General features: G+C 37.8%; 1 protein-coding gene across 13 annotated transcripts in view; it reads left to right on the forward strand.

Annotated features, from left to right (window-relative positions):
* The window catches only part of kif1ab (kinesin family member 1Ab), a 31,978-nt gene extending 9,400 nt beyond the window's left edge, over positions 1-22,578 (forward strand). For 2 of the 13 annotated variants that reach the window (XM_084120510.1, XM_084120516.1), the window contains 35 exons: positions 585-787; positions 884-963; positions 1,069-1,144; positions 1,223-1,302; positions 2,333-2,523; positions 2,624-2,804; positions 3,010-3,082; positions 3,183-3,276; positions 3,440-3,588; positions 3,720-3,898; positions 6,135-6,272; positions 6,647-6,946; positions 8,750-8,868; positions 9,384-9,469; positions 9,619-9,745; positions 9,978-10,152; positions 10,511-10,601; positions 10,702-10,820; positions 10,905-10,960; positions 11,041-11,149; positions 11,277-11,343; positions 11,950-12,034; positions 12,208-12,313; positions 12,636-12,659; positions 12,795-12,909; positions 13,107-13,240; positions 13,424-13,485; positions 13,604-13,749; positions 13,855-14,040; positions 14,360-14,431; positions 14,739-14,857; positions 15,640-15,753; positions 17,533-17,725; positions 17,854-17,972; positions 20,260-22,578. In XM_084120510.1, coding sequence (XP_083976636.1) covers positions 585-787; positions 884-963; positions 1,069-1,144; positions 1,223-1,302; positions 2,333-2,523; positions 2,624-2,804; positions 3,010-3,082; positions 3,183-3,276; positions 3,440-3,588; positions 3,720-3,898; positions 6,135-6,272; positions 6,647-6,946; positions 8,750-8,868; positions 9,384-9,469; positions 9,619-9,745; positions 9,978-10,152; positions 10,511-10,601; positions 10,702-10,820; positions 10,905-10,960; positions 11,041-11,149; positions 11,277-11,343; positions 11,950-12,034; positions 12,208-12,313; positions 12,636-12,659; positions 12,795-12,909; positions 13,107-13,240; positions 13,424-13,485; positions 13,604-13,749; positions 13,855-14,040; positions 14,360-14,431; positions 14,739-14,857; positions 15,640-15,753; positions 17,533-17,725; positions 17,854-17,972; positions 20,260-20,302 — 4,211 coding nt within the window. In that variant the 3' untranslated portion in view covers positions 20,303-22,578. The remainder of the gene's footprint in view (positions 1-584; positions 788-883; positions 964-1,068; positions 1,145-1,222; positions 1,303-2,332; positions 2,524-2,623; positions 2,805-3,009; positions 3,083-3,182; positions 3,277-3,439; positions 3,589-3,719; positions 3,899-6,134; positions 6,273-6,646; positions 6,947-8,749; positions 8,869-9,383; positions 9,470-9,618; positions 9,746-9,977; positions 10,153-10,510; positions 10,602-10,701; positions 10,821-10,904; positions 10,961-11,040; positions 11,150-11,276; positions 11,344-11,949; positions 12,035-12,207; positions 12,314-12,635; positions 12,660-12,794; positions 12,910-13,106; positions 13,241-13,423; positions 13,486-13,603; positions 13,750-13,854; positions 14,041-14,359; positions 14,432-14,738; positions 14,858-15,639; positions 15,754-17,532; positions 17,726-17,853; positions 17,973-20,259) is intronic. The other 11 variants (XM_084120519.1, XM_084120520.1, XM_084120517.1 and 8 more) reach the window with 7 other exon arrangements.
* Positions 22,579-24,576: the final 1,998 nt, after the last annotated feature.

A 24,576-nucleotide genomic window follows, 5' to 3' on the forward strand; every position in this document is an offset into this window, starting at 1 on the left:
ATTGACCAATTCGTAATGTTGCCGACTCCTGCGAGAACCAAAGCAGGAATCTCTGGACCACCAAAGTCTATGCTGTGTGATTTTATCTAATCAGTTTAAATAAAACGTATTATTCTGACATAATTGTACATTGCTGCTCTGATGGTCCAGAGGCACTCTAAAGGTTTGCTTGAAATTTGCCTCTATGTAAAGCATAGGCATGTAGTTCTGTGCAGTCACAGATCAATATTACATTGAGTGTTCAGTTCATCTCCATGCTCATTATCTCAAGCATGGTCCAATGAATTTGAGGCATGAGGGGAAAATCCATTAATAATCATGTTTTTGATCTTCTGATTTACTTTTAAAAACCACACACACACGCTCACACACTGACACACAACAACGTCTGAAGTCCTCAAATTGATGCCGTCTACCCCGCGCCCTGCAGCTTTATAACCTTTTTAATTCGTTGTTGAGCTTTATGTTTGACACTTTCTACTCTTCCTCCTTCCCCTTCTTTTCTGTTTCCATGGTTTTCCTTTTTCTCTTACCTCAATTTTCTCCCTTGACTCTCCAACCTGTCATTCCCACTTGTTGCCCAGACTTATCCAGTTACAAGACTAATATCAATAGCATCCAGGCTGTCAATCAAAGGGGTGATTTCTCCACAGTGACCAATGCCATGACAGGGATGAGCCCCTCCCCCTCTCTCTCTGCCCTGTCCAGTCGAGCTGGCTCCATCAGCAGCCTGCATGACCGGATCATGTTCAGCCCGGGAAGCGAGGAAGCCATTGAGAGGCTGAAGGTGAGCGAGAGGGTGGTGGGATGATTGGATGGATGGTTTGATAAATTTATAAGGGCCAGTGCTGATCTTTTTAATGTCGACCTCTTTTCCAACTAGGCAACTGAGAAGATAATCGCAGAACTCAATGAAACTTGGGAAGAGAAGCTTCGCCGCACAGAGGGCATTAGAATGGAAAGGTTGGAGATCCCTGGGAGGGCTTTTATCTTGAAATGTGTCTGAAATTATGTGTATGAAATTATTCAAGTTTCTTAGTTACTTCTATTGTCATCTATTGTCATTAGGGAGGCACTTTTAGCTGAAATGGGTGTGGCGATGAGGGAAGATGGAGGAACTGTTGGAGTCTTTTCACCAAAGAAGGTTAGAGGATTGTTTAGTGTATTCTAAAAGGAAGCTAGTCAAGTCATATGCTTCAACGAGCACTTCTTTATGTTTCAGACTCCACACCTGGTCAACCTCAATGAAGATCCACTAATGTCTGAGTGCTTACTATACTACATTAAAGATGGAATCACCAAGTAAGAATGTTGTTTATTTACAACCAAGATTTTCACCCTTGGACCTTTGGGGAGCCTCAAAGACATTGCACAGTCTCTGTGGACAGATATATAAAAAGGCCCACCTTGCCACCTCGTATATGTATAAGATTTTTAAACAAAACAAACAACATTTATGATTTATTTTTACCCAAAATATGTTGCTCCATCAATGTTTAATAAAAACATGTATATTTTTTCAGCAATCATACACTATGGGAGTAGCGAAAAGCACATTTTTGTTGAGGTGTGCCTTTAGCCCCGTTGTACCCTAAATTAAATCCAGGATAAAAATGATGGTTTAAATGTAAACCTGCTTATTTTAAAAAAAGGTTTATAGTTTGGTGCACAGAATTATTAGATAAACCTTGAATTTAAGCTTAATCCTTATTGGTTCAACCCACCCTTTGTGTAGTAAGTGATTCACATAATGTTATATTTCTGTGATTTACCATCTATTAAGTGAACTGAACAATATTAATGATTATGTTTAATTAGTGTTAGTTTTACAGTTTTGAGTAATTAATTGTTAAAATTGTGTAATAAAGACAATTTGACCCACCGTTCTTAAGTGAAAAGAATATCCAAATTAATTATTGATTTGTATGGCACTCATTGAGTGATATTCAAGTTTATTCACCAGTAATTATGGATAAGTTGCTAGTAATACAGTACTCCTAAAGATATTTCTTGTGTGTTCATGCTTAACTACTCCATAATGGCTAATATTCATGTACTATATGTTCAGTTAATCATTAACTACTGGTGGGTTGATCCACATCTACCACATCTACCACATTATTATGGATCCTTAAAATATGGTGTTACCTATATTTTTTTATATCAAAAATTCAGATTTATTGATATTAAATTATCATTATAATAGAATTTTAATTAGTATTAATCAATATCTGATTTTTCCAATATCTATTTTGTATTTTCCCATGGCATTTCTCTATCTGTATCTTTTTCCCTTTATTCTGACATATGGCCTCCGTATTTTCCTCTGCAGGGTTGGCCGTGAGGATGCCAGCAGTCGGCAGGACATTGTCCTGAGTGGCCATTTCATTAAAGATGAACACTGTATCTTTACAAGTAGTACAAATGCCTCAGGAGAGGGTACGGTGGTCCTGGAGCCCTGTGAGGGAACAGAGACTTACGTTAACGGCAAGAGAGTGACAGAGCCCACTGTTCTCAGATCAGGTAGCTCTTAAGTTTCCAGGCTAAAAACAGATTCAGTCTGATGAACAACACTTTTTTGGTGCCTGTAAGACCCAGATTGTGACTCCGTCTGTAATCTTAGGTAACCGTATCATTATGGGCAAGAGCCACGTGTTCCGTTTCAATGACCCAGAGCAAGCACGGCAAGAGAGGGAGAGGACCCCGTGTGCAGACACACCTGTGGAGCCGGTGGACTGGGCCTTTGCCCAGAGAGAGCTATTGGATAAACAAGGCATTGATATGAAACAAGAGATGGAGCAAAGGTAGCACTTCTGTCACTAGCCCTTTTGTGGTTCTAAAACAGCATGAATTTGTATCATCCATGACAATTACATCAAAAGGCACAAACAGCCCATCTAAAAACACCAGATAAACCAAATAAAACTAGCAAACCAACCAAACTATGATTAATTCCAGGTACAATATATAGTTTTTGTGGCTTCATTCTGATGCTTACATCATTTACAGGTTACAGGAGCTGGAGGACCAGTACCGCAAGGAGAGAGAAGAAGCAAGCAACCTTCTGGAACAACAGAGACTGGTAAGACATTTTAGACTAGTAAGAACTTAATTAGTCTATAATTGGTTAAAACCGGAAGAAGCTGGCAATTTAACCATATGTAACATTAACTTTTGTTTAGGACTATGAGAGTAAGCTGGAAGCTCTTCAGAGGCAGGTCAACTCCAGATATTACCCAGAAACCACAGAGGAAGAGGAGGAACCAGAAGAAGAAGGTGGGTAAAACAGTTTGAATAACATGGGTATCATCTGATTAATATATATATCAAATACAATAACAAGTTAGCAAATTTGTAGATCACAGATTTTTTTTTGTGAAAAAGTTTAGATGCTTCTGAGACATCTCATTTCAAACGGGTTCATATTTTGATCCTGCAGTGCCATGGACAAAGCGGGAGACAGAACTGGCTCTCTGGGCTTTCCGGAAATGGCGATTCTATCAGTTCACCTCTCTCAGAGACCTGCTCTGGGGAAATGCAATTTTCCTCAAGGAGGCTAATGCCATTAGTGTGGAGCTGAAAAAAAAGGTACATTGAAATCATTTGAGGTCAGCCTGATGATCATTGTATGAAATCATTGTATTTCATTGTTTTGTTTTTTTTGATAAGTTACAGTCCAACTTTTGAAAAATAATATTTTTTCCTTTTTTGCTCTGTAGGTTCAGTTTCAGTTTGTGCTGTTAACGGACACACTGTACTCCCCACTGCCCTCTGACCTCCTGCCCCCCAGCATAGCCAAAGACAGGGAGAAAAGGCTATTTCCTCGCACCATTGTAGCGGTAGAGGTCCAGGACCAGAAAAATGGTGCCACACACTACTGGACCCTGGACAAACTCAGGTGCAGTGAGATTAAATATACATAATATGGCCACAAGAGTGAAGTCTTGCCCTGTAGTTATTGATCAGGAGTAAATGACCAATTAAAAGCAGCGACGCCGCTACTAACTACGTAGCTCATCTATTTTCAAAATGGTACGTCGCTGTTCCAGTAATGAGCTACTTTTTACATCAGAAGTGGTGTAACATGAAAAAAAACATATATTCAAAGATATCATATGAATGTAGTTCAGACTGTTCATGTAAATAAACAATTCACTGATTCCTTGTGCATCTTTGAGTTTAACAACCCTCATTGTTTTGCACTAGCTAAATACTTATCTGATTAAATTATATATCATCTGTGTATGCATTAAAAAGATATGAATGAATGAATGAGGCATTTATATAGTGCTTTCTTATGTACTACTGTACACCCAAAGCGCTTTACAATCATATCAGGGGATCTCTCCTCAACCACTACCAGTGTGCAGCATCCACTTGGATGATGCGACGGCAGCCACAGTACAACGCCGCCAGTGCGCTCACCACACACCAGCTATAGGTGGAGAGAGGAGAGAGAGTGATAGAGCCAATTCAATGTAAGGGGATTATTAGGATCCCCTAATATTAGATTAAATAAAGGATTAGGATTATATTGTTCTATTAAAAATCTTTCTTTGCTATTTTTTTGTTAACTCAATTTTTCAATTGAGTAGCTTGGCTGTAGTTGAACTACTTAAAATTATGATTGGCCTGTAGCTTGTTGACATCCTCAGCACTCAAGATCTCAAACAAGATCTAATTTTCCCTTGAATTTACCTCATAGCTATGAACTATTAATTTGCATTGCTAATCAGAGGCAGTTGGTAAAAAGCATTTGATGAGACAAAAAATTAGATATGTAAATTGCAGAAAAGCAGACAGACAAAGCTTGATTCCAAAATATAACAAAGCTTTAATGTACACAGGCAGATGAACAGGACACAACAGCGGGGAGAATAAATACACAGGGTAAACGAAGGAACTTACTAGACACAGGTGGATGAAGGTTAACTAATCAGGGACTAACAAGAACAGGTGCAGACAAGACAGAATATAATTGTGACAGATACACCATGTGCAGAATGTGTTATCAACATTTTTGATGTTCTCCTAGAAGATAAATATTGTACATTTTTTAATTCTTATAGCTACTAAAAGTTAATTTCACCTTTTAGGGGTAGACTAGTATGTTGATGATCTCAAAGCTAATAGGCTAAAGCTAATGGGGTTTAAAGTGCCCCTATTGCGATTTTACCATATCAATGCGAGCGCGAGTCCCATGTTGAAACACTGGAAGAACTAGTTATTCAACCCGAACCTCCATCACAAGGAAGACTCGAGCAGGACGTTTCTTAGTGATACACTTCTCAGTTTGAGGTACATTATGTTGCAACTGTAATTCCTCACCATCAGCATTAACATGTCCATCAACAAACCGATTATTTTACTTGTACTAATTTATTTACCGACAGTAATATAAGGCAGTAATAATGTGAGTTAGCCATTTAGCAGAAGACCTACACAATATAAAACTCAAAACTAAGTATTTTGGACACCATCTTTCAAGAGCAAGCGGTTTGTGAATCCCGCATTGAACTCCGAGATTTGAGAAGCAGTCGACAGTAAAATAAAGGGAACACAGCAAAAGTTTAGGATTATACTGCTGTGGTATTGTGGAAAAGATGAATTTTAAGCACTGATTCTTCACATGCTCGTCCTTTGGCATTGAAAACTGGCTTTAGCTCACATTGTAGAGCACAGCGTCTTCTTGACATGATGCTGTCCAGTATCCACAGAAATCAGCTGCAGTGTTTGAGGTTCAAGTTTTCCCTGGTGTCTGCGTGCGCAATAAGTGGGCGGGCAATATGCTAATGTTTCGTCTTGACGTCACAACGAAACGGCTTATGACTGGTTTGAAAAACAATTCATTTCATTGACTCAGAGTCGACTCTTAATTTTGAAAGACAATAACTTTATATATACGGTGTACTTTCAGATTTAAAACCTTGCAGAATGTTAGGATTCACTTAGAGCTATGTTATACACTACATGAAAGCTCATTTTCCATAATAGGGGCCCTTTAAAAGCACGTTCAGACTTATTTTTTCTTTTGGTTTATGCTTAAAAACTGAGCAAATAAAGAGAACAGAGCAGATAAACATTACAGAGTATGTTTTGTTGCTTTTGCTGATGCTTTACTATTGTCCCTGCAGACAAAGACTGGATTTGATGAGAGAAATGTATGACCGAGCAGCAGAGGTACCCAGTACGACAGTCGAGGACTGTGATCATATGATGTCCGGTGGTGACCCTTTCTATGACCGCTTTCCATGGTTCCGACTGGTTGGTCGGTAAGTAATCAATAAGTCAAGCACAATCTGTATGCTGTGCAACTCTAAAGTGTCAAGTGGATGCTGGTTTTTCCACTGTACAAGACTGGAAACTGCCTATGATTTGCACTATTCCTTCACTTTTGAGTGGAATGGCAAGCTATGTGCAGGCTTCGTTCAGTGAGCAATTTTGCACTGATTTTTCAATATTCAGACAATCCAAATGCTAAACCTAAGCTTGAACACTCCTTACCAAACACACTAGATCATTAGCCGAACACAGATTTGGAGACTCATGGCTGGGTTTATGCTGGCATACAACAATGCCTTACATGTGAGCAAGTGTGTGCACGTGTGTTGTACTAACCCAGTTCCCGTGTCTCCGGCTGCACCAGCACTCCCATTCTCAACACGTGCATGAGCGAGCGCATGAGTGACCTTACCCTCTCCCCCACCCTCTCCGACCCCGACTCTGACATAACCGAGCTTGCCGATGAGCGGCATTATGGGAAAGTCGAGGTGGAGGATGAGGAGTTGGAGGACCTGGACGATGAGATCTTTTTGGAGGACCCTGGCTCAGAGCTTGGGAGAGAGGAGGAGGAGGAGGAGGATGGTGTGGGGGAGCACTGCCCAGGTGTCAGCGATGGCCAGGACCCCTTTTACGACCGCTGGCCTCTGTTCAGTTTAGTGGGAAGGTTGGTGAGGTTTCAGGAGCATGCTGTCAGAGGAAACTAGCTCTTTCACACTGAGATACAGACAACAGGGTCTGTTACAAGAAGTTCCTACCAGGGCATCAAACACATGAACAGCACCGGCAAGGGTCACAATATCTGTTGCCAAGATTGATTAAATAAATAAATAACAATGGCATTATGTCAACAATATACATATCCATTTATTAATAAAACTAGTAAAAAAATAATAACAATTCACAGTTCTCTAGATTACATGATTTGAGTTTGAAAGTGTAAAACTGTTGGCCTGATCTGAAGGAAGTTTTAATACATCTTTCTACATGTTTTGGACAACAACCCTTTTACCTTTTTCCTATGCATTGATATTCTAAAATTGTGGCATACAGTGTTGAATAGGCCATTTCAATGGTATTTGAAGTGTTCAGTAACTGAATGAGAGGAAACCGAACAAAAGGAATAGCAAAGTGAAGATACTTCCTGTGAAAATCACAGTAGACTACTGGTGACAGATCCCTAATGGATGTTTAGCGTTACAAGGGGCAACTTTTCCGCGTTTGAAGTAATTTGAACATGGGTGGCTCTACAGTACTAAATTAATATGCAAGTGTTTAAAATGGCAATCACATCAATTCTGCCCTGTTTTGAAAGATACGGCATTGAATGGCAGCATAATACATTTTTGTCTGCTCTTTTCTGAAATGAAATTGGCATTCTCTGCAGAATTTCGCTGTTTCTGTGATCGGTATAAATCAGCAGATTGTTTTTTCTGAAGAGCTACAGCGCTCAAGATGAAAGAGCTGGTTTCGACTACAGCAGTTTCAATCAGGCATGCCAGAGCTAAAATTTGTATCGGGTTTTGGATTGGCTCTCACACTCTCACTCCCTTGCACACATGCAACATACAAGATTTGTGACGTGTGTTGACTTTGATTTCTCTTTTAAGTTGATGGCGATCAAATTCATGTATGTTAATGTCATTTCAGTTTTTTGCTTTCCAGTTTGCATTTGGCCCAACAAGCCAAATTTGGAGTTTATTTTCTCACTAAACATTTTGTTTATCTGAGCATGCTGTATTTGCGCCTCACCAATCTTGTTGTAAGCTCCTCCCCTCTGGCCACGCCTCCTGCCACTCTTGACCCCTGCCTGTTAAGCTTCGTCCAGCAATACATTGGGATCAAGAGGGTAGATCTGAAGTGAATTATTGAATTTGTAGGCCAATCTGTCACCAAACTTGACTGCATACAATGCCAGGGATTTCATAGACACATTATTGTGACATTGAATTGTAGTTAATCCTTCAATCAGTTACTGAAACATCAATAAAATCTAGATGTGTGACAATGCAAATCTTCACCTGTGAGTATGACTTGACAATTAAGACAATCAATCAGTCAAAAGTTATAGTGTAAAGTAGCTTGTGGTGCAGTTCTCCTCTATATGCATGTTCTTGAAACACTTCACCAAACTCCACAGAGACCAAAACCCTCGCTATCACCGCTTTCTGTATCATTTTATGAGAATGGGGGCTATAATAAAGTATTCACAGATGAACCGCAGACCTACAGGGCACTTTTAAGCTATCGCTGGAGCAGCTTCTTGTTTGGTTGCTTTTTTTTGTGTCTGATGTTGTGTTGTCTAGTGGCAGTGTGGCTGAGTTGATCTTCACTGACATTTTTTCCCCAACTTCTTTTTCCATTAATTTTAACCCTCTTTTTTCTTTTCACCCCATCAACTGTCTCAAAACCCTCTTCTTTCTTCGGCTCTCTACCTTTTTCCCATCATCCTCTCCTTTTTCTTTCATAGGGCATTTGTGTATCTGAGTAATCTGCTGTACCCTGTGCCATTAGTGCACCGTGTGGCCATTGTAAGTGAGAAAGGCGAGGTCAAGGGGTTCCTCCGAGTTGCAGTACAAGCCATATCAGGTAAGATCATCTTCACGATGCTTTGACAAATCTATTTTGATCAGATTCCAAACAGAAATTAAACTGATTGGAAATAAAATTAACTGGAAATAAAATTGATTAATCAATATTGTTCAAAGTTTTTTTTTGTTGTTGTTATAAAGTAGTACTACAAGGCTCAGTATTCAGACCGATTATGTTTTCTTATTTCATTGGTTAATTCCTTGTGTTTTATGAATATAGGATTTTGTTTTATTTTGTTTCTCATAATTTGTTGCCTCTGGTCCTAATTATGTTTAGATGTGTTTTGTATCTCACCAAAATGATAGACAAAACATAAATAAATTAAATATAAATAAATATTAAAATGTTGATAACATATAATCATGTACAAACTCCTTACATGGCATTGCTAAGTTTTCTGGTCCCTGTATACAGATCAGCCCTCCAAAAAGCTCTGGGCCCCCTGTACTTTGTCCCACTTTTCCCCTGTACTGATTAAATGTTCAGCCATAATCTTTTATTTCTTGTCACAGCCGATGAAGAAGCTCCTGATTATGGCTCCGGTGTGAGACAATCAGGAACTGCTAAGATTTCATTTGAGGATCAACAATTTGAGAAGGTTGGTTGTGTCATTTTATGTAACTGTTCATTCTCACAATTATTATCTCAATATTTGAGTAGGGCTTTGGACGTTCAGGCATTAAATTGTTTTCATAGAAGGTGAGACACCATCAAGAGTAAAACCATCAACCTTTTCTCTCTGCTCAGTTCCAGACAGAAACATGCAGCGCTGGGACAAACACATCTCAAGAGGAGCTGCGCATCGTAGAAGGAGAAGGACAAAACTCAGAGATGGGGCTCAATGCTGATGAGGTCAACAACAACACCTGTGCAGGTAATAAGTAAAAAAAAAATACTGGTAAAAAAAATAATATTCATTTATTGATTAGAGATTGATATACATTTTGCACAATGTATTATGATGAATTTATGCATGCCTCAACATAAAATAAAATGCACAATAATCATGCTGTGATAATTCACTGTTAAAGTAGTGGTATATGTGTAAATAAGTAAGTGTTTGTATTCTAATCTGATCTGTTTTTCTCATGCATTGCTCCATCTAGCTTCTCCTGATGTTCCTAACAGTCCTCTGAAGGGTTTTCTGGAATGTCCTCTTGATGTGGCTCAGGAAAAATCATTTCAGCACTTAAAAATCGGCAGCAACTTCACCTTTAGGGTCACAGTGCTTCAGGCCTCCAGTATCTCTGCTGAGTATGCAGATATCTTCTGCCAGTTCAAGTGAGTAGATGTATTCCAAGTAATTGGTGTTCATTCATAGATTTATCAGGGCTTTCCATAAAAAAAAACTGTGCTGCACATTGTTGTAGCTGACCGATTTTATGGTTAGAAAGGCAAACACTTATGCAGATTATGCATGTTTCTGCCACAGTGTTTTAGACAAACGCTTTTAAAAAAACAAACAAATAAATAAATGAACATGCTGCTTAATTTTTAAATCTGTTTTTGTGAAAGTTGCCACTCGAAAATAACATTCCCTCTCAGTTTTTAATGGGATTGACGCTTCTGCAAACGCTGATCCAAGAAACTTGCAAGACATCTGATGCAATCTTGTCTCAGCCACCCTGTCTTTTTCCAGCTTTATTCATAGGCATGACGAGGCATTTTCCACTGAGCCATTAAAGAATACCGGCCGAGGGCCTCCTCTGGGATTCTACCATGTACAAAATGTAATCACAACCTTTGTGCCATCAAGTAATTCAACCATATTTCAGATTTTAGAAATAAAGCAAACATAAATTATTTATGTGCGGTTTGCTACTATTGCAGATATCCGTAGAGGTCACCAAGTCTTTTGTGGAATACATCAAGAGTCAGCCAATCGTTTTTGAGGTATTTGGCCACTTCCAGAAACAGCCCTTCCCTCCTCTCTGTAAGGACTTGATTAGGTGAGCAACTTTTTTTTTAGATTATTATTATTATATTTATTTTTAGTCACCTAAAATGTCAGCTAAAATCTTCCCTCCTTATAGTTCATTACGTCCAACAAGAAGGCAGTTCCCTAGGGTTATGCCTTTGTCAAAGCCAGGTGAGTTGATATTTTGACTCATTTCTTGACTATTTCTTGTGGTCTGTCCATGTCTGAGCTCTGCCTCTGTCTCCCCCCAGTGCCTGCCACAAAACTGAGCACACTCGCACGCTCCACCGCTGGCCCCTGTCACTGCAAATATGACCTTATGGCATTCTTTGAGATCTGTGAGCTGGAGGCCAACGGGGAGTGAGTATCTGATAAACTCATGACTTGTAGGATATCAGTGCCTAGTAAGTTACTCATTGAAGTCTGTATGTATGGTAGTTTATTCATATGTTATGTAACCCTTGTACCTATTTGTGTACTTTCTTAGCTACATCCCAGCTGTTGTTGATCACAGGGGTGGAATGCCCTGCCATGGTACATTCCTGTTGCATCAGGTAAACAAGAATCCATCTTTCTGTCCCTAACAACTCAATGAATGGTAATACAGATGATATATTATTTACACTACCGTTCAAAAGTTTGTTGTTGTTAAGATTTTTTTAACTTTTTTTTAAAATAAGTTCACCAAGGCTGAATTTATTTGATCAAAAATTAATGAAAACAGTAATATCGTTATAGTATTACAATTTATACTGTTTTGTATTTGAATATATATAAAACATTTAATTTATTCATGTGATGTCAAAGCTGAATTTTCAGCAGCCATTATTCCAGTCTTCAGTGTCACATGATTCTTCAGAAATCATTCTAATATACCGATTTGGATAATATTTCATATTATCAATGTTAAAAACATTATCTGTGTTAGTGCTGCTTAATATTTTTGTGGAAACGGTGATACTTGTTTCAAGATTCTGAATTTATTTGAATTTGAATTATTTGAATTTATTTGAAATAGAAATATATCCTTAATACAGTACATCCTTGCTGAATCCTTGTATTAGTTTCAGTCTTACAGACTTACAGACCCCAAAGGTTTGAACAATAGTATAGTTTGAAATTGAAATGAGAGATTTTCACCTTTGACACATTTTCCACAGGGCATCCAAAGGAGAATTACAGTCACTATAGCCCATGAAACCGGCAACGATATTGAGTGGAAGGAGGTTAAAGAGCTCGTCATAGGTTAGAAAATGCTACTTTTTTTCTCTCTCTCTCTCTCTCTCTTAAAAAATTATTTATCAGAATTTCTGGCTTCTATCGCATTAAACGCCAGCTGGCATTGAGGACAAATGAAGATGTTATTATGTTCAGGTAGAGTTTCAGATGACTCAGCAATCACATCTGTTCTTTTTTAGGGCGTATCCGTAACACACCCGAGGCAGATGAGACTATCATTGACCCCAACATCCTGTCCCTCAACATCCTGTCTTCAAGCTACATACGACCATCTTATGATGACAGGTACACCACTGATATGTAAAGTGAGATCCTTCCTCCAGTACCTCTAAATAATAAAATGTTTTCAAAAATTTGAATTGGCAATGTTAGATACCAAAATATTTAAACAATGTATGTGAATCAATTACAGTTTTTTTTAATTACTAATTAAAGTGTTAACAACACTAAAACTTCATAACTTTGATGTTAATTGAAAAAAAGTATTTAAATGAATTATATTCTTAATATTCTAATTTATTGATATATATATATATATATATATATATAAATTAATAAATAACAACATTGTAATTCACTAACATGGTAATTTAATGTTTCCTGTCAGAGTGTCATTGGGAATTGACCATAGGTATGCTTTTTTACCCTTCAGTATACAGTACAGTTTTTTTTATTATTGTAATCAATCTTAAGCCTTCAAAATTGTTCAAATAAAGAAAAAAATTAAGCACTGATATAATTCACTAAGCTGTTTCCTACTTTTCAGGACATTTTACCGCTTTGAGGCAGCATGGGATAGCTCCATGCACAACTCCCTTCTGCTGAACCGTGTCACTCCATATGGAGAGAAAATTTACATCACCCTCTCTGCCTATCTTGGGGTGAGGAAAACTCAACCTTTTCCCACAATAAAGTTATCAAATTATGACATTTAATCAATGTGGGATATTTTGGAACTCATCAAAAGCAATATCAACACAATCACAAGTATAGCTTTTTTTAATTTTAATAGTGAATTCAAATGTATGCCTGTTAGTTGGTTATGAGATGTTCCACTAAGTTTTTGCTATAATTTTAGATGGAGAACTGCACTCAGCCCACTGTCATCACTAAGGATTTTTGCATGGTGTTCTACTCCAGAGACGCTAAACTTCCTGCGTCTCGCTCCATTCGAAACCTCTTCAGCACTGGTGCCTTTAGGCCATCTGAGAGGTGAGGAAAGTTTGCTTGCCTCTTTCTGCAGTTGAGTAAATTGATCTTAAATCAACCAATGCACCATTTTGAATCTTTAATGCTCAAGACTTGATATTTGAAAACAGTTTTTCACTTGAATTATCACTGCAATAGCAGAATTAAATGTTTTGTTAAACACTACGGTGGTCTTTTGTGTCTCAGTAACCGTGTGACTGGAGTGTACGAATTAAGCCTTTGCCATTTGGCTGACATTGGAAGTCCTGGTAAGTTATTGTGTACAAATTCAGACAAATAACCTCATTTTTATATATTTATATATTTGTAGATTTAACCCAGTTGTTTGTTTCTTTTTTTTGTTCCACTTTGACCATGATGGTGCAGGTATGCAAAGGAGGCGCAGACGGGTGCTGGACACCTCAGTGGCGTATGTGCGTGGAGAGGAGAACCTTGCTGGTTGGAGGCCCCGCAGTGATAGCCTCATCCTGGACCACCAGTGGGAGCTGGAAAAACTTAGCCTCCTACAAGAGGTACAATATGGTCCATCTGAATGTTTAAGAACTTTTAATCTTGGCTATAATCTGACTTTTGTTTTCAGTCAGGTGCATGACTCTGAGGTATGTGTTTGTTTACAGGTGGAGAAGACCAGGCATTACCTTCTGCTGAGAGAGAAGCTAGAAGCATCTCTGCTGCTGGGACAGGACTCTTTCTGTGGCAAAGACCTTATGGACTCACCTAAGGCCTCCAGCCCCCTGATCAGCCCGGTAGTCAGTCTGGGTCTGGACAGTCCCAACGAGAGGCAAAGGGAGCTGGCTGCCAAGGTGATCGTCTGCAGCTACATATCTACATAATGTCACACTAATAGCCTATTCCCACAAGTCCAGTTTGACTAAAACAAATAAAAGTATAAAATATTTGCCAATACTGTTTTGCACAAAAACAACTCCGCAAACACTGCAAAAATAAATATTTTTCTTAATTACTCTTATTTGCAGTAAAATATCATCTCCCAAACAAGATAAATTTATTTGAGAAGCAAAATTGCATAGATGGATGGATGGATAGATATGTTTTTATTACTGTTACTGTTATATTAAATGAAAACTTTATGTACTTTATTCCTATTTTTCCTCTCTTCAGTGTGTGCGACTGCTCATGCACACCTTCAACAGGCAGTACAGCCAGGTGAGCAGCAGTCTCAGTGAGAGCAAGGTGAGCATTTACTGCCCTAGTGTCCATACAGACCTTGCCTCATCCTCCCGCCCGTGCAGACCAGATATCTCTCTCTCTCTTTCTCCCTATATCTCTCTTTCTCATTTAGCAGTCCTTTTGTCATTTAAAGAGAATTTGTGTTCACTTCACTTCTCTCGTTTACTCATTTAGAGTAGAGCAGCATGATTAGTGTAATAGATGCTTTAAGGGTAAGCATGGCATTTTCTGGAATATGATGTGAGACACTTTAATGTGTTGCCCACTTTATCATTTGGTGGTTCTCTCTCTCTCTCTTTTTTTTTTTTAGCTGTCAGAGATGTCCGCATCCTTTTTAAGAGATGGTTCTTCTTCACCTCTGAGCACTCTGACACCCTCCTCCACCTGCCCATCACTGGTGGACAGTCACTATGGCAATCCAGACCTCAGGTCAGTGTATTTTCAACACAAAACCCAGAGTGCCCTTCTAATATGATTAGGGCTGGAACGACGCGTCGACATAATCGATTACGTTGACTATACACTGTTTATGTTCATTCCTAATCCCCTGTCATGTTTCACACAAAACAAAACAAAACTCTAGAGCAGATGCTAATGGCAAGTATGGCTGTGCCGCTTTATACGAGCCTGCACATTTTTAGGATTTGCAAGCACTTTCAGCAACAGTATCAAAAATGGCAATGTCCATAACATTGGGAAGTTTTATCACAATTAACAGCATGTTATAAAAAAAAACGAGTCCAATCGAGGCGTGAGTTCATCAGATATAAACAACCAACAAAAACTTAAAATGCTTAGTAACCGAGAGCAGAGGTTCTGTTCATTCAGTGCGGATTAGTCGAGAATGTGGTTGTGAGTCCTGAAAATGTGCCGGTGTCAGTTCCATTTATAGAATGGGGTTGTTGCACTTGTAAAAAAAAACATTCCCTGTATGAACACAACTGTGTTAGGCAGCGCTGCCATACTAGCCATAAGCATGTACTGTAGAGTTTTGTTTTGGGTGAAAAAATACAGGGGACTAGGGATGAACATAAATGGTGTGTAATCGACGTGATTACTTCGACACGTTGTTCCAGCCATAAATATGATCACAGTACAGTATGTCTAATACGAGTTCTCTGAGAATCAGATTATGTACTGTCTGTTCACTCTCAAAACACCTTAAATACATTATTTCTAACAGGACTTTCTTGTTCTGTGTGATTTTACAGAGGAGCTGAGGCTAACTCGGGTGCCTCTAGCCCTGATCTCGACCCCTTCAGCCCCATAGAGAGAAAACACAGGAGCTGTGCCTTCATCCCGAACATCCAGGAGATTCGTGTCAGGTAGCACCCCAAACAGTCTGTCGGATAAATTTAACTTGACTTTTTGAGGGATCTGACTGCGGTATCTGAGGGGGTAAAAAGCAAGGGAAAAAAAGCCCCACCTCCACTCACTCACACCAGTTCAGAGATCCACTCGCTCAACGGAAGTAAACGCTGCACAATAGAATCGCTCTTTACAACGTCGGACACATAACTGTAATTAATATGATTAGCCTTTTGCTTGACTACGTTATCAAACAGCTAATAATGTGTTGCTAACGTTACACAAACCATGTTTCCGTTCGCTATCTCAAGAGTCAGACAGCTGCCTTCTAATAATCAGCATCCTTAGAAATGCTTTGAACAACTCAGAACTCCAGTGGAGAAAGGCATATAGTTCATCATAACATCGTAATATACATTATACATAATTCACCTGCTATATTGCTAAATGTTTTCGTATCAACAGAAAAATAAACCAGGATAAACCTACCTTCTCTTGAGACTCCCTTGCTTCAGAGAATAGTTAATGAAATGCTAAAGCCCCGCCCCCCTCGTGACAGGATTGGTTACAAGGTAGTCTGTGATGATTTCAAACTGTGTTTTTGAGACTGTCTTTGGTTCACTGCAGTTTTAAGGTGAAAATACTCAGCAATGGTGTTGACTTATGAATTTGCACATGGTTTGCATTAAAGCATATTAAAAACACCACATAGACATATAAACAATGTTAAAAACTTGGTTTTCACCACAGGGTGTCTTTAAATCATTGCTATATCTGGTGTATCTACATCAGTTTCAACTATCTGTACAAATTAATCAGATTGATCACTTGCAAAATGACCTAAAGATCAATTAGAAAAACAAAACAGATTTGTACGCAGTTTGAACAAAGCCTCTGTAATAAATTTTTCCATCCAGTTTTACAACAGAAGTAGTACTCGTACGAGTAAAATAATGTACATTCACATTAGAGTCATACAGTATCAGTAGCCTGGAAACCATTTTTTACATAGTGGCTGCCATGTTGAGATCACATGACATGATCACATGTTTCTTTTATCTCTTTAATTGTCCCAATGGACCCTTTTCACATTTCCAGGGTTCTTAGAAGCGGAGGTTGTCAAAAATATAACTTATTTGCTCTAGTAACAAAAGAAAAATCCATGATAGTTCTAAGTTATATGTAAGTTGTAGTTGTAGTTCTAAGTATATGTAGTTATAAGTTATATGACTTTATAAAAAATATTGAGAGATTGATTACGTTTGTCAGAAGTGAGAAAGTTGCCGTCACTTTCTCAGCCGTTGTATAATAAACACTTGTATAGCAGTGTTAACTACTTTTCAGTAATTTAATGACAAGGTAATATGACACAATAGTGTTATAAATGTAAATTCAATTTCATAAAAATGAAAATATGAAAACATTTTTTTCTTATGAAAAAGGGTCCATATTGTACACTTTAAGTTGCAAAATGAATAAAATATGTATGCAAATATTTCTACAATGGTACTGATAACTGAAACTTTTGCTTATGTATGACGTTGCATCCGCACCACTAGGTGTCAGTATAAAGTCCAAGACCACTGTTGAATTGTATAATGAAACATATGTAACTAAAATGTACTTTAGTGCTAACTGTTCTTTTAAAGTTGCACTAAAGACAATTAAATATATTTACAGCAAGTAGAAAAACTCACTGTCCTTAACTTTTCCTTTAACATCCTAATGTATCATGTTATTGATTGCCCTGCAAATAATTTGTTATACATCTGTTATAATTTTTCCTATGACTGCAGCCCAATTGTGTCAAAGAAAGGCTATCTACACTTTCTTGAGCCACACACCAGTGGCTGGGTGAAGCGGTACATTGTGGTGCGACGGCCTTATGTCTACCTGTACCGCAGTGAGAGAGACTGCGTGGAGAGAGCCGTCATCAACCTGTCCTCTGCTCAGGTGGAGTACAGCGAAGATAAGCAGACCATGCTGAGGGTAAGAGCCATTTATTCCTCATCTAATGACATTATACACATGATTACTGAGGAAAGTGGTCAGCTAGCTATAGCTGTCTAGCTTTTTGTCAGCTGATTTTGTTAACCCATGTGATGTTTTGTTTCCAGGCTCCTAACACTTTTTCAGTATGCACTGAGCACCGCAGCATTCTCCTCCAAGCAGGCAATGACAAAGAGATGCATGACTGGTTGTACGCATTCAACCCACTGCTGGCAGGAACTATCAGGTATTCAAAATAAATTCAGTGATTTCCTTTCCTTTAGCACAGTCACAACACCACATATAAAGTCTTCATTCAATAATGGTCTCTCTTTAATTTTATGTAACACTTTAAATTAGTGCTTCTCAACTAATTTTGCTTTAGGATTTTCAAGATTTTACATTGGACATTAAGTAGCAACCCAAAACAATAACAAATTTCTTTGTAAAGCAGAAAATAAACAAAAAATGCCCTTAACTTTTCCCCCGCCATTGACAGAATTATCCGTCGTTTGTGAGAAAATGTTTCCCTGACATTGACAGAATTTTCACTGTTATATGGTAGTGGGCGCTATTACGCATCTTCTGAAAGAGTACTGAATCTCCTGATCAAAACACATGCGAAGAAGATGCAGAAACAAGCGATATCTATGTAATTATATGCTTATGTAAAATAACACAATCATTACCATTAAAAAGCATATAAATCAAAACTGCCTAATGTTACTGAATGAAATGTCGACCCAGGACTAGGTATATGACTGTGCAAGCATTAGGGGTGTCGATGTACTCGATCTACTCAATCTGTGTTTTGATTATCGTTCTGAATCCGATCTGGATATAGTCTTTAACAAAAACGTGATTTTCTCAGGTTTTTGCTCAAAATGTTAGTTTTTTTTATTTTTATGAAACCTGCCTTCACCTTGCAGTTTTTTATGTCAAAACCTGTCTGTGTTGAACATGTGTTGTTGTTGTTGTTATTATTAAAAAAAAAATTTCATTAATTGAAAATACAGCTGAAATAAAATCATTTTTTTATATTAGTTGAATACTTAGTTGAGAACTTAAACTTCCATTAAAAAAAAAAATATATATATATATATATATATAAATGTGAAATGTTGCATAGGCAACTCACTGAAATAAAATAAGTTTAAGTACTAAAATGACTAAAAGCACAAAACAAAATGACAAAAACTAAAATTAAATCAAATAAAAAATTCTAAATATGAATAAATACTATTAACCGCTAACCCGGATGTCGAAGTCACTTCCGTGATTTGGGAAAAGCCCGTAAAAGTCCTTTGCAAAACTCACAAGTGTAATGGAAAAGCTAGTGAATTTAACACTCCATAGAAATGTATCCCCCCAAAAAATAGATTTTTTTCTGAAGTGTTAACTTAGTGACAACTTAGTGTTAACTAATAATTGTAACTACGAACAAAATATTAGTGCATTCCTGGAACTGGGCGTCGTTACACTTCATCCTTATGCATCGCTTTCTACCAGGACTTTTACAGGCTTTTCCCAAATCACGGAAGTGACCTCGACGTCCGCGTTAGTGGTAGCATAAGCCATCAGGCAAGTGTTATTTAAATAAACTCCTGATGTACTTACAAACTTTCCAATGCCTCGTTTTATGAGTACAGAACCTATTTGTACTACTGTAGGGTAGTACTGCTTCTTGGGGGGTGTTTGGCTTGAGGTCATGGTGCAAAGGACCCTAGGTTAAAATTACTCCGAACCATCCCTTTAAAGTGCCCCATTATGCTTTTTTCAAATGTTACTTTCATGCAGTGTGTAATATAGCTGTGAACGTTATTGTCTCCTAAAAGACAGAATCGATTCTGAACTGCCGAAATGAGACGTCAGCAATTCCAGTCTCACTTCCTGTTACATAGCTACGTAACAATGTAATAAATTTGAATAATGCCAGTCTATGATGTTTATTGGCTGCCTGCGAATAACATCTACTTTGACCCGCCCTCAAACACTGTAGTTGTAAATGAGACTGGAAGAGTTTGGTTTGTGTTGTCGACATGAAAAGAAGACGCTGTTTTCAGTGCTGTGAATCCACTTTGCCTGCACTTCAAAAAGATGAGGACTCGCTCTGGAATTGATGCGGAAAAACCGACGCCATTGTTGAACAAACCGGTTTCAGACTCACTGAGAAATAAGGTCAACACCTTGTTGTGCAATGTATATTATTAAAGTGTTTTTTTTTTTACCTTGGATGAATGTAAACTTATTGTCAGAGACCTCCGAAACTAAATTAGGAACCTCAAAAATAGCATAATAGGGGCACTTTAAATAATACTAAATGAACACTGCTGTGTTGGCATCTGCCTAATTCTATCAAGAAAGACAGATGTATTTGCACCAAAATGTCATAGTGACATTTAACAGTTAGTTTAGACAAACAGACCTGTGACCCATTTTTGGGTTGCAGCTCAGCAGTTGAGAACCACTGCTCTAAGTGGTCACGGTCATTGATATCACTGAATTTCTCCTAATCTCTCTCTCTCTCCCCACAGGTCTAAGCTTTCCAGAAGAAAATCAGGACAGATGAGGATGTGAAATAATTTTTTTTTCTCTGGCTCAAACCATAAAAAGGCCCTAACAGGCCTTAGTGATGTAATTAGGTCATGTGATTATAAGTGCCCTGTCCCCATGTCATCACAGCTGCCTCTTGCCTGCCCGTCCCAGCATTCCCCCTCAGTCTGTCCATGCCAACCATAGACTGCGGGCTTGGCTTCACAGAATGTGTGTTTATGTGTGTTTCAGGCCCTATTTAGTGTACATTTACAACATTGAAATATATTTAGCACTTCCCACTAACATACAGTAGCTAAAAGCTAGAATGGCAAAACGGCATCATAGACACTGCCCTACTCTTAACGGCATTCATTCATTTGTAAATTCGACTCGATGCTCTGTTTCTGTATGTGCTGCTTCAGAGTAATGTCAAGTGCTTTTACCTGGGCTTCAGTAGCTGCCTCTTGCTTTTGATCATTCTGCCGTGATCATTGCGCTTTTCAAAGGGAAGCAGAGCTTAAGATAGAATTGAGATGGATTTTAGACTAAAAGAGGTAATTGTCTGTTATTTCGACAAAAATCAGCATCGCAAAATGACAAAACGTCTCCCATACAGAAGTTTAGTTTGTGTTTTGCTTTCATCTGTAATGTCTTTTTTACATTACATCTTTACGTTTACTTATTTATTAAGCATTGTATGTTTTATAAACATAATTTATTAGGAGGTCACTCTTTGTAGTGTGCTACAAAAAAAATTCACCTTGCACTTTTGATAATGAGCTTTATTTGCCAGGTTCGTTTTGGTTCATTTGCACTAGAGCTCTGCTGCTAAGAGAATCAGCTTCTTTAATGGTCACTTTTCATCAGCTTATTTTTGCGCACAAAATTAGAGAGCGGTGTTGCTAAATTTCCTGATACACTGAACGCAAATACATCAGTGCACATTATAACACACATTTCAAATAATAATATGCAGGAGGTTTATGTTCAGAAACACTGTATCTTGATTGCTTAGTTCCTCTTTTGTAGCTGTTTTGTTTAGGTCATCCCAGCCTTACATGTTATAATATAATATCTGTATTCAAACCTATTACATGGTGTTTTCCTAGGGAGGCGACATCTTGTAAGAGAAGATCCAGTTTTAGTGTTACAACATAAAACAGAAAGTCTATAAACTCAGATTTTACTAAAAGTACTTTTGTGATCCCAATATAGAGAACGTTTTATTTAGCTCAGCTGTAGAAGTGTATCTGTTATATAGTTTTTTGCTCCACCCTTGAAGATGTGTGCATACCAAGTATAGAAAAGCCGTGTTTCCTGTCATGACAACTACATCTTAAAGAGGTATTACCAGATGCTGATGAACTCAGAAATCTCTTGTTTGGTTTGGGCTCATGCTATTGGTCAGTCAGCCATTTAGTATGTTGCTCATGAGGATTGATGTTTTGTGCAATGGGTCAGCCAACCCAAAAAGCACAAATTGTAGCAGCTGTGAATGTATCTGAGAGATTTGAGTGGTTCTGGTCTTCACCTCTCAAAACGGTTTCTTCATAAGGAGAAGTTTAAGTATAAGTATGCCTTTCTAGACTCTACATTATGGATCTGAAGTGTAAATGAGGGACAGACGATTAAGTTTTGGACAATATGTTGACAGTCATACCTCCCAGTGCCCTGACGTTTTTTTTACCCATTCCTGTCTTTGATTATGCTATGTACATGATAGCATGCTGTACATATTTATTCAGCTTTTAAATGAAATGTATCAAATGTATTCCATTTACCTCCATACAGTATAAGAGTAGCATTTACATAAAAATAATAGATTCAGTCGTATTTTACCGCTTTGAAGGATCACTGTCGACTATGAGCATTCAGTGTTCGCATTTACATGATGCCCTGAAGACGAAGCATTCAACAGGACTTTGTCAGCATACATATATATTGGAGATAATCAAGATTTTTAGGGTTTGTAGTTGATAAAGTGTCTCTGTTTCACTCTCAATGGAACCACATCTTTCTGAGCATCATTTTGAATAAACCTCTTTCATCCATCCAAATATTCCAAACTTAAAAAAGAGAAACTCAGTATAAACTAAGTGTAGCTACTGTAATTGCTTCAATATTTGTTGATTTTCTCTGTATATAAACCCAACTGTGGTCTAGCACACGGCTGATAACCACTTTATACCATAATGAATGGGCTGTAGTGTACTCAGTGCTCAACTTGTTTGAGTGTTGGACCTGTGTCTTCTAATGTCTGTGGACACTTAACACTTTGTCTGGTGTGAAATAAATGTGAAATATGCGCAACGTTGCAAGAGTTTGGACTTCTTATTTGTATAGATGCAGAGTAAACTTTTTTTACTATAAAGGGCCAAACATCAAACTTGATTGAAAGTACTTGTTACCTTGCGGCTTTTTCAGGCAATGACTTGGCAGGGAGCATTTGAGCACAAAGGTACCTCACGAAACTGATTTCGGACAGGCTTCTAATGCAGCATAACGGTTTAATGATCTACAACAAAATAGATTGAGCTTTGGTGATAACTAACTGAATATTTTATTACTTCAATGGTTATTTCTCGCTAGAAAAGACATCAAAAGTGTTTAAAAACACATTTACACTCAAATTGACCACCAACGGCAACTTTCAGACGGCATCTTTATTTTTTTAGCTCAACTGTAACAGATCGGAACTCACAGGATTGTGGGATATCATAGGCAGTGAATGATACATCTATGCTGAATTCAAAAATCGATCTGATGAAGGAATCAGGAAAAAGGAAGTGAAGCTACACTGCAAAAAGTAATCAGTTGACTTAAAAAAGTGAGGAAACACGTTGCCAAGCAAATAAACTTAAAAATCTAAGTTATCTGGAATTGTCAAGTTCACATAACTTAATTTTTTCAAATACTTGAAGTTTATTTACTTAATTTTAGGGCTGTGGGTTTCCTCACTTTAAGTTAAGTCAACTGATCACTTTTTACAGTGTACTGTATATTAGATTCAGACGTGCCTTGATGCCTTTCTACCTTGGAATGCATCCTTCAAAGGCAGTTTTTGAAAATCAAATATCAGTTTTTGAATATCAAAGTTTTTTGTGTATTTATTACTGAGGGATTTGTGGACACAATATTTCTAGATTTGCAGAGTAAAATCTTTTGTATTATTATTTTTTAAGAAAAGTTCAAATTTGGCTCTTACGGGCAAGATGCACCCCTCACCCCAGAACTGGCACAGAAGGCCCAGCGTGGCATGTTGTTACAAGTATTATCTTTTTTGGTTAGGCTTCTTTATTTTACAGTACGTGCACTTACAGTGTACTTACCTAAGAAAATACTGGTAATATAAGGTAACTACATGGGTAAAGGTTAGGTTAAGGGGTAGGTTCAGGGTTAGTACCTAGTTATTGTAATTACTATAATAAGTACATGGGAAATGGGACTGTAAATAAATAACTACCCTATTTTTTGTAATTAATGGGGTTATTTTTCAAAAATTCTATGAGTTGACGTACATTTCAGGCATTGTCGCTTTTCATTCACTTTGAATTCAAAGTGTTGCTGTTGTGACCTATGTCCAGTTAAAATATGGGTGATTAAATATGTGTAAAATTCATAGAATACCTTTCTATAACTAATTGTGGTAACACTTTATTTTACAGTGTCCTTGTTACATATGTTACCATAGTAATAACAGTAAATTATGCATAATTACATGCAACTAACCCTTAACCAAATCCTAATCCTACCCTAACCTTATAGCAAGTACATGTAGTTACTTAATACTACTCAGTACTTACATATATAATTACACTGTAACAATGACACCTTAAAATAAAGTGTAACCCTAATTTTTAACTAATTTAAGTCCCGAATAACAATTTTTCAGTCTCTTTTGCTTTTGCTTGTCATCTAGATTATCTAGCCCCAGTGGGTAAGTACTCCGCTTTGAATAATTCTACATGTGCAATGACAACTAAATTAGTAAATGTTTCTATTTATTTCCCTTAATAACACACTGGATGATGCATCATCACCCAGCACATGCTGAACTTATTGTTGCACATTGTTCTTAAGCGGAGCATCTTCTCCCATCATCCTACTTTGTTACTGTATCTGAGAATATAAGCAGATATAAATGTTCAAATGAGGGCTCTCGTTACATTTCTGGCTCAGCGCTATCCACCCCCTTCATCTCTCCCATGGACATCTGTCAGCAAGCTCAGGTATCATTTTAGAGAGGGAGCGAGAGAGATAGTTGGGTACAGCCCAAGGACCCCTGCCACTTTTGTTTCGACTTGCCGAGGTCTAGC

Source organism: Abramis brama, assembly GCF_963993115.1.
Source record: "Abramis brama genome assembly, chromosome: 7".
In the NCBI taxonomy this organism is placed as follows: Eukaryota; Metazoa; Chordata; class Actinopteri; order Cypriniformes; family Leuciscidae; genus Abramis; species Abramis brama.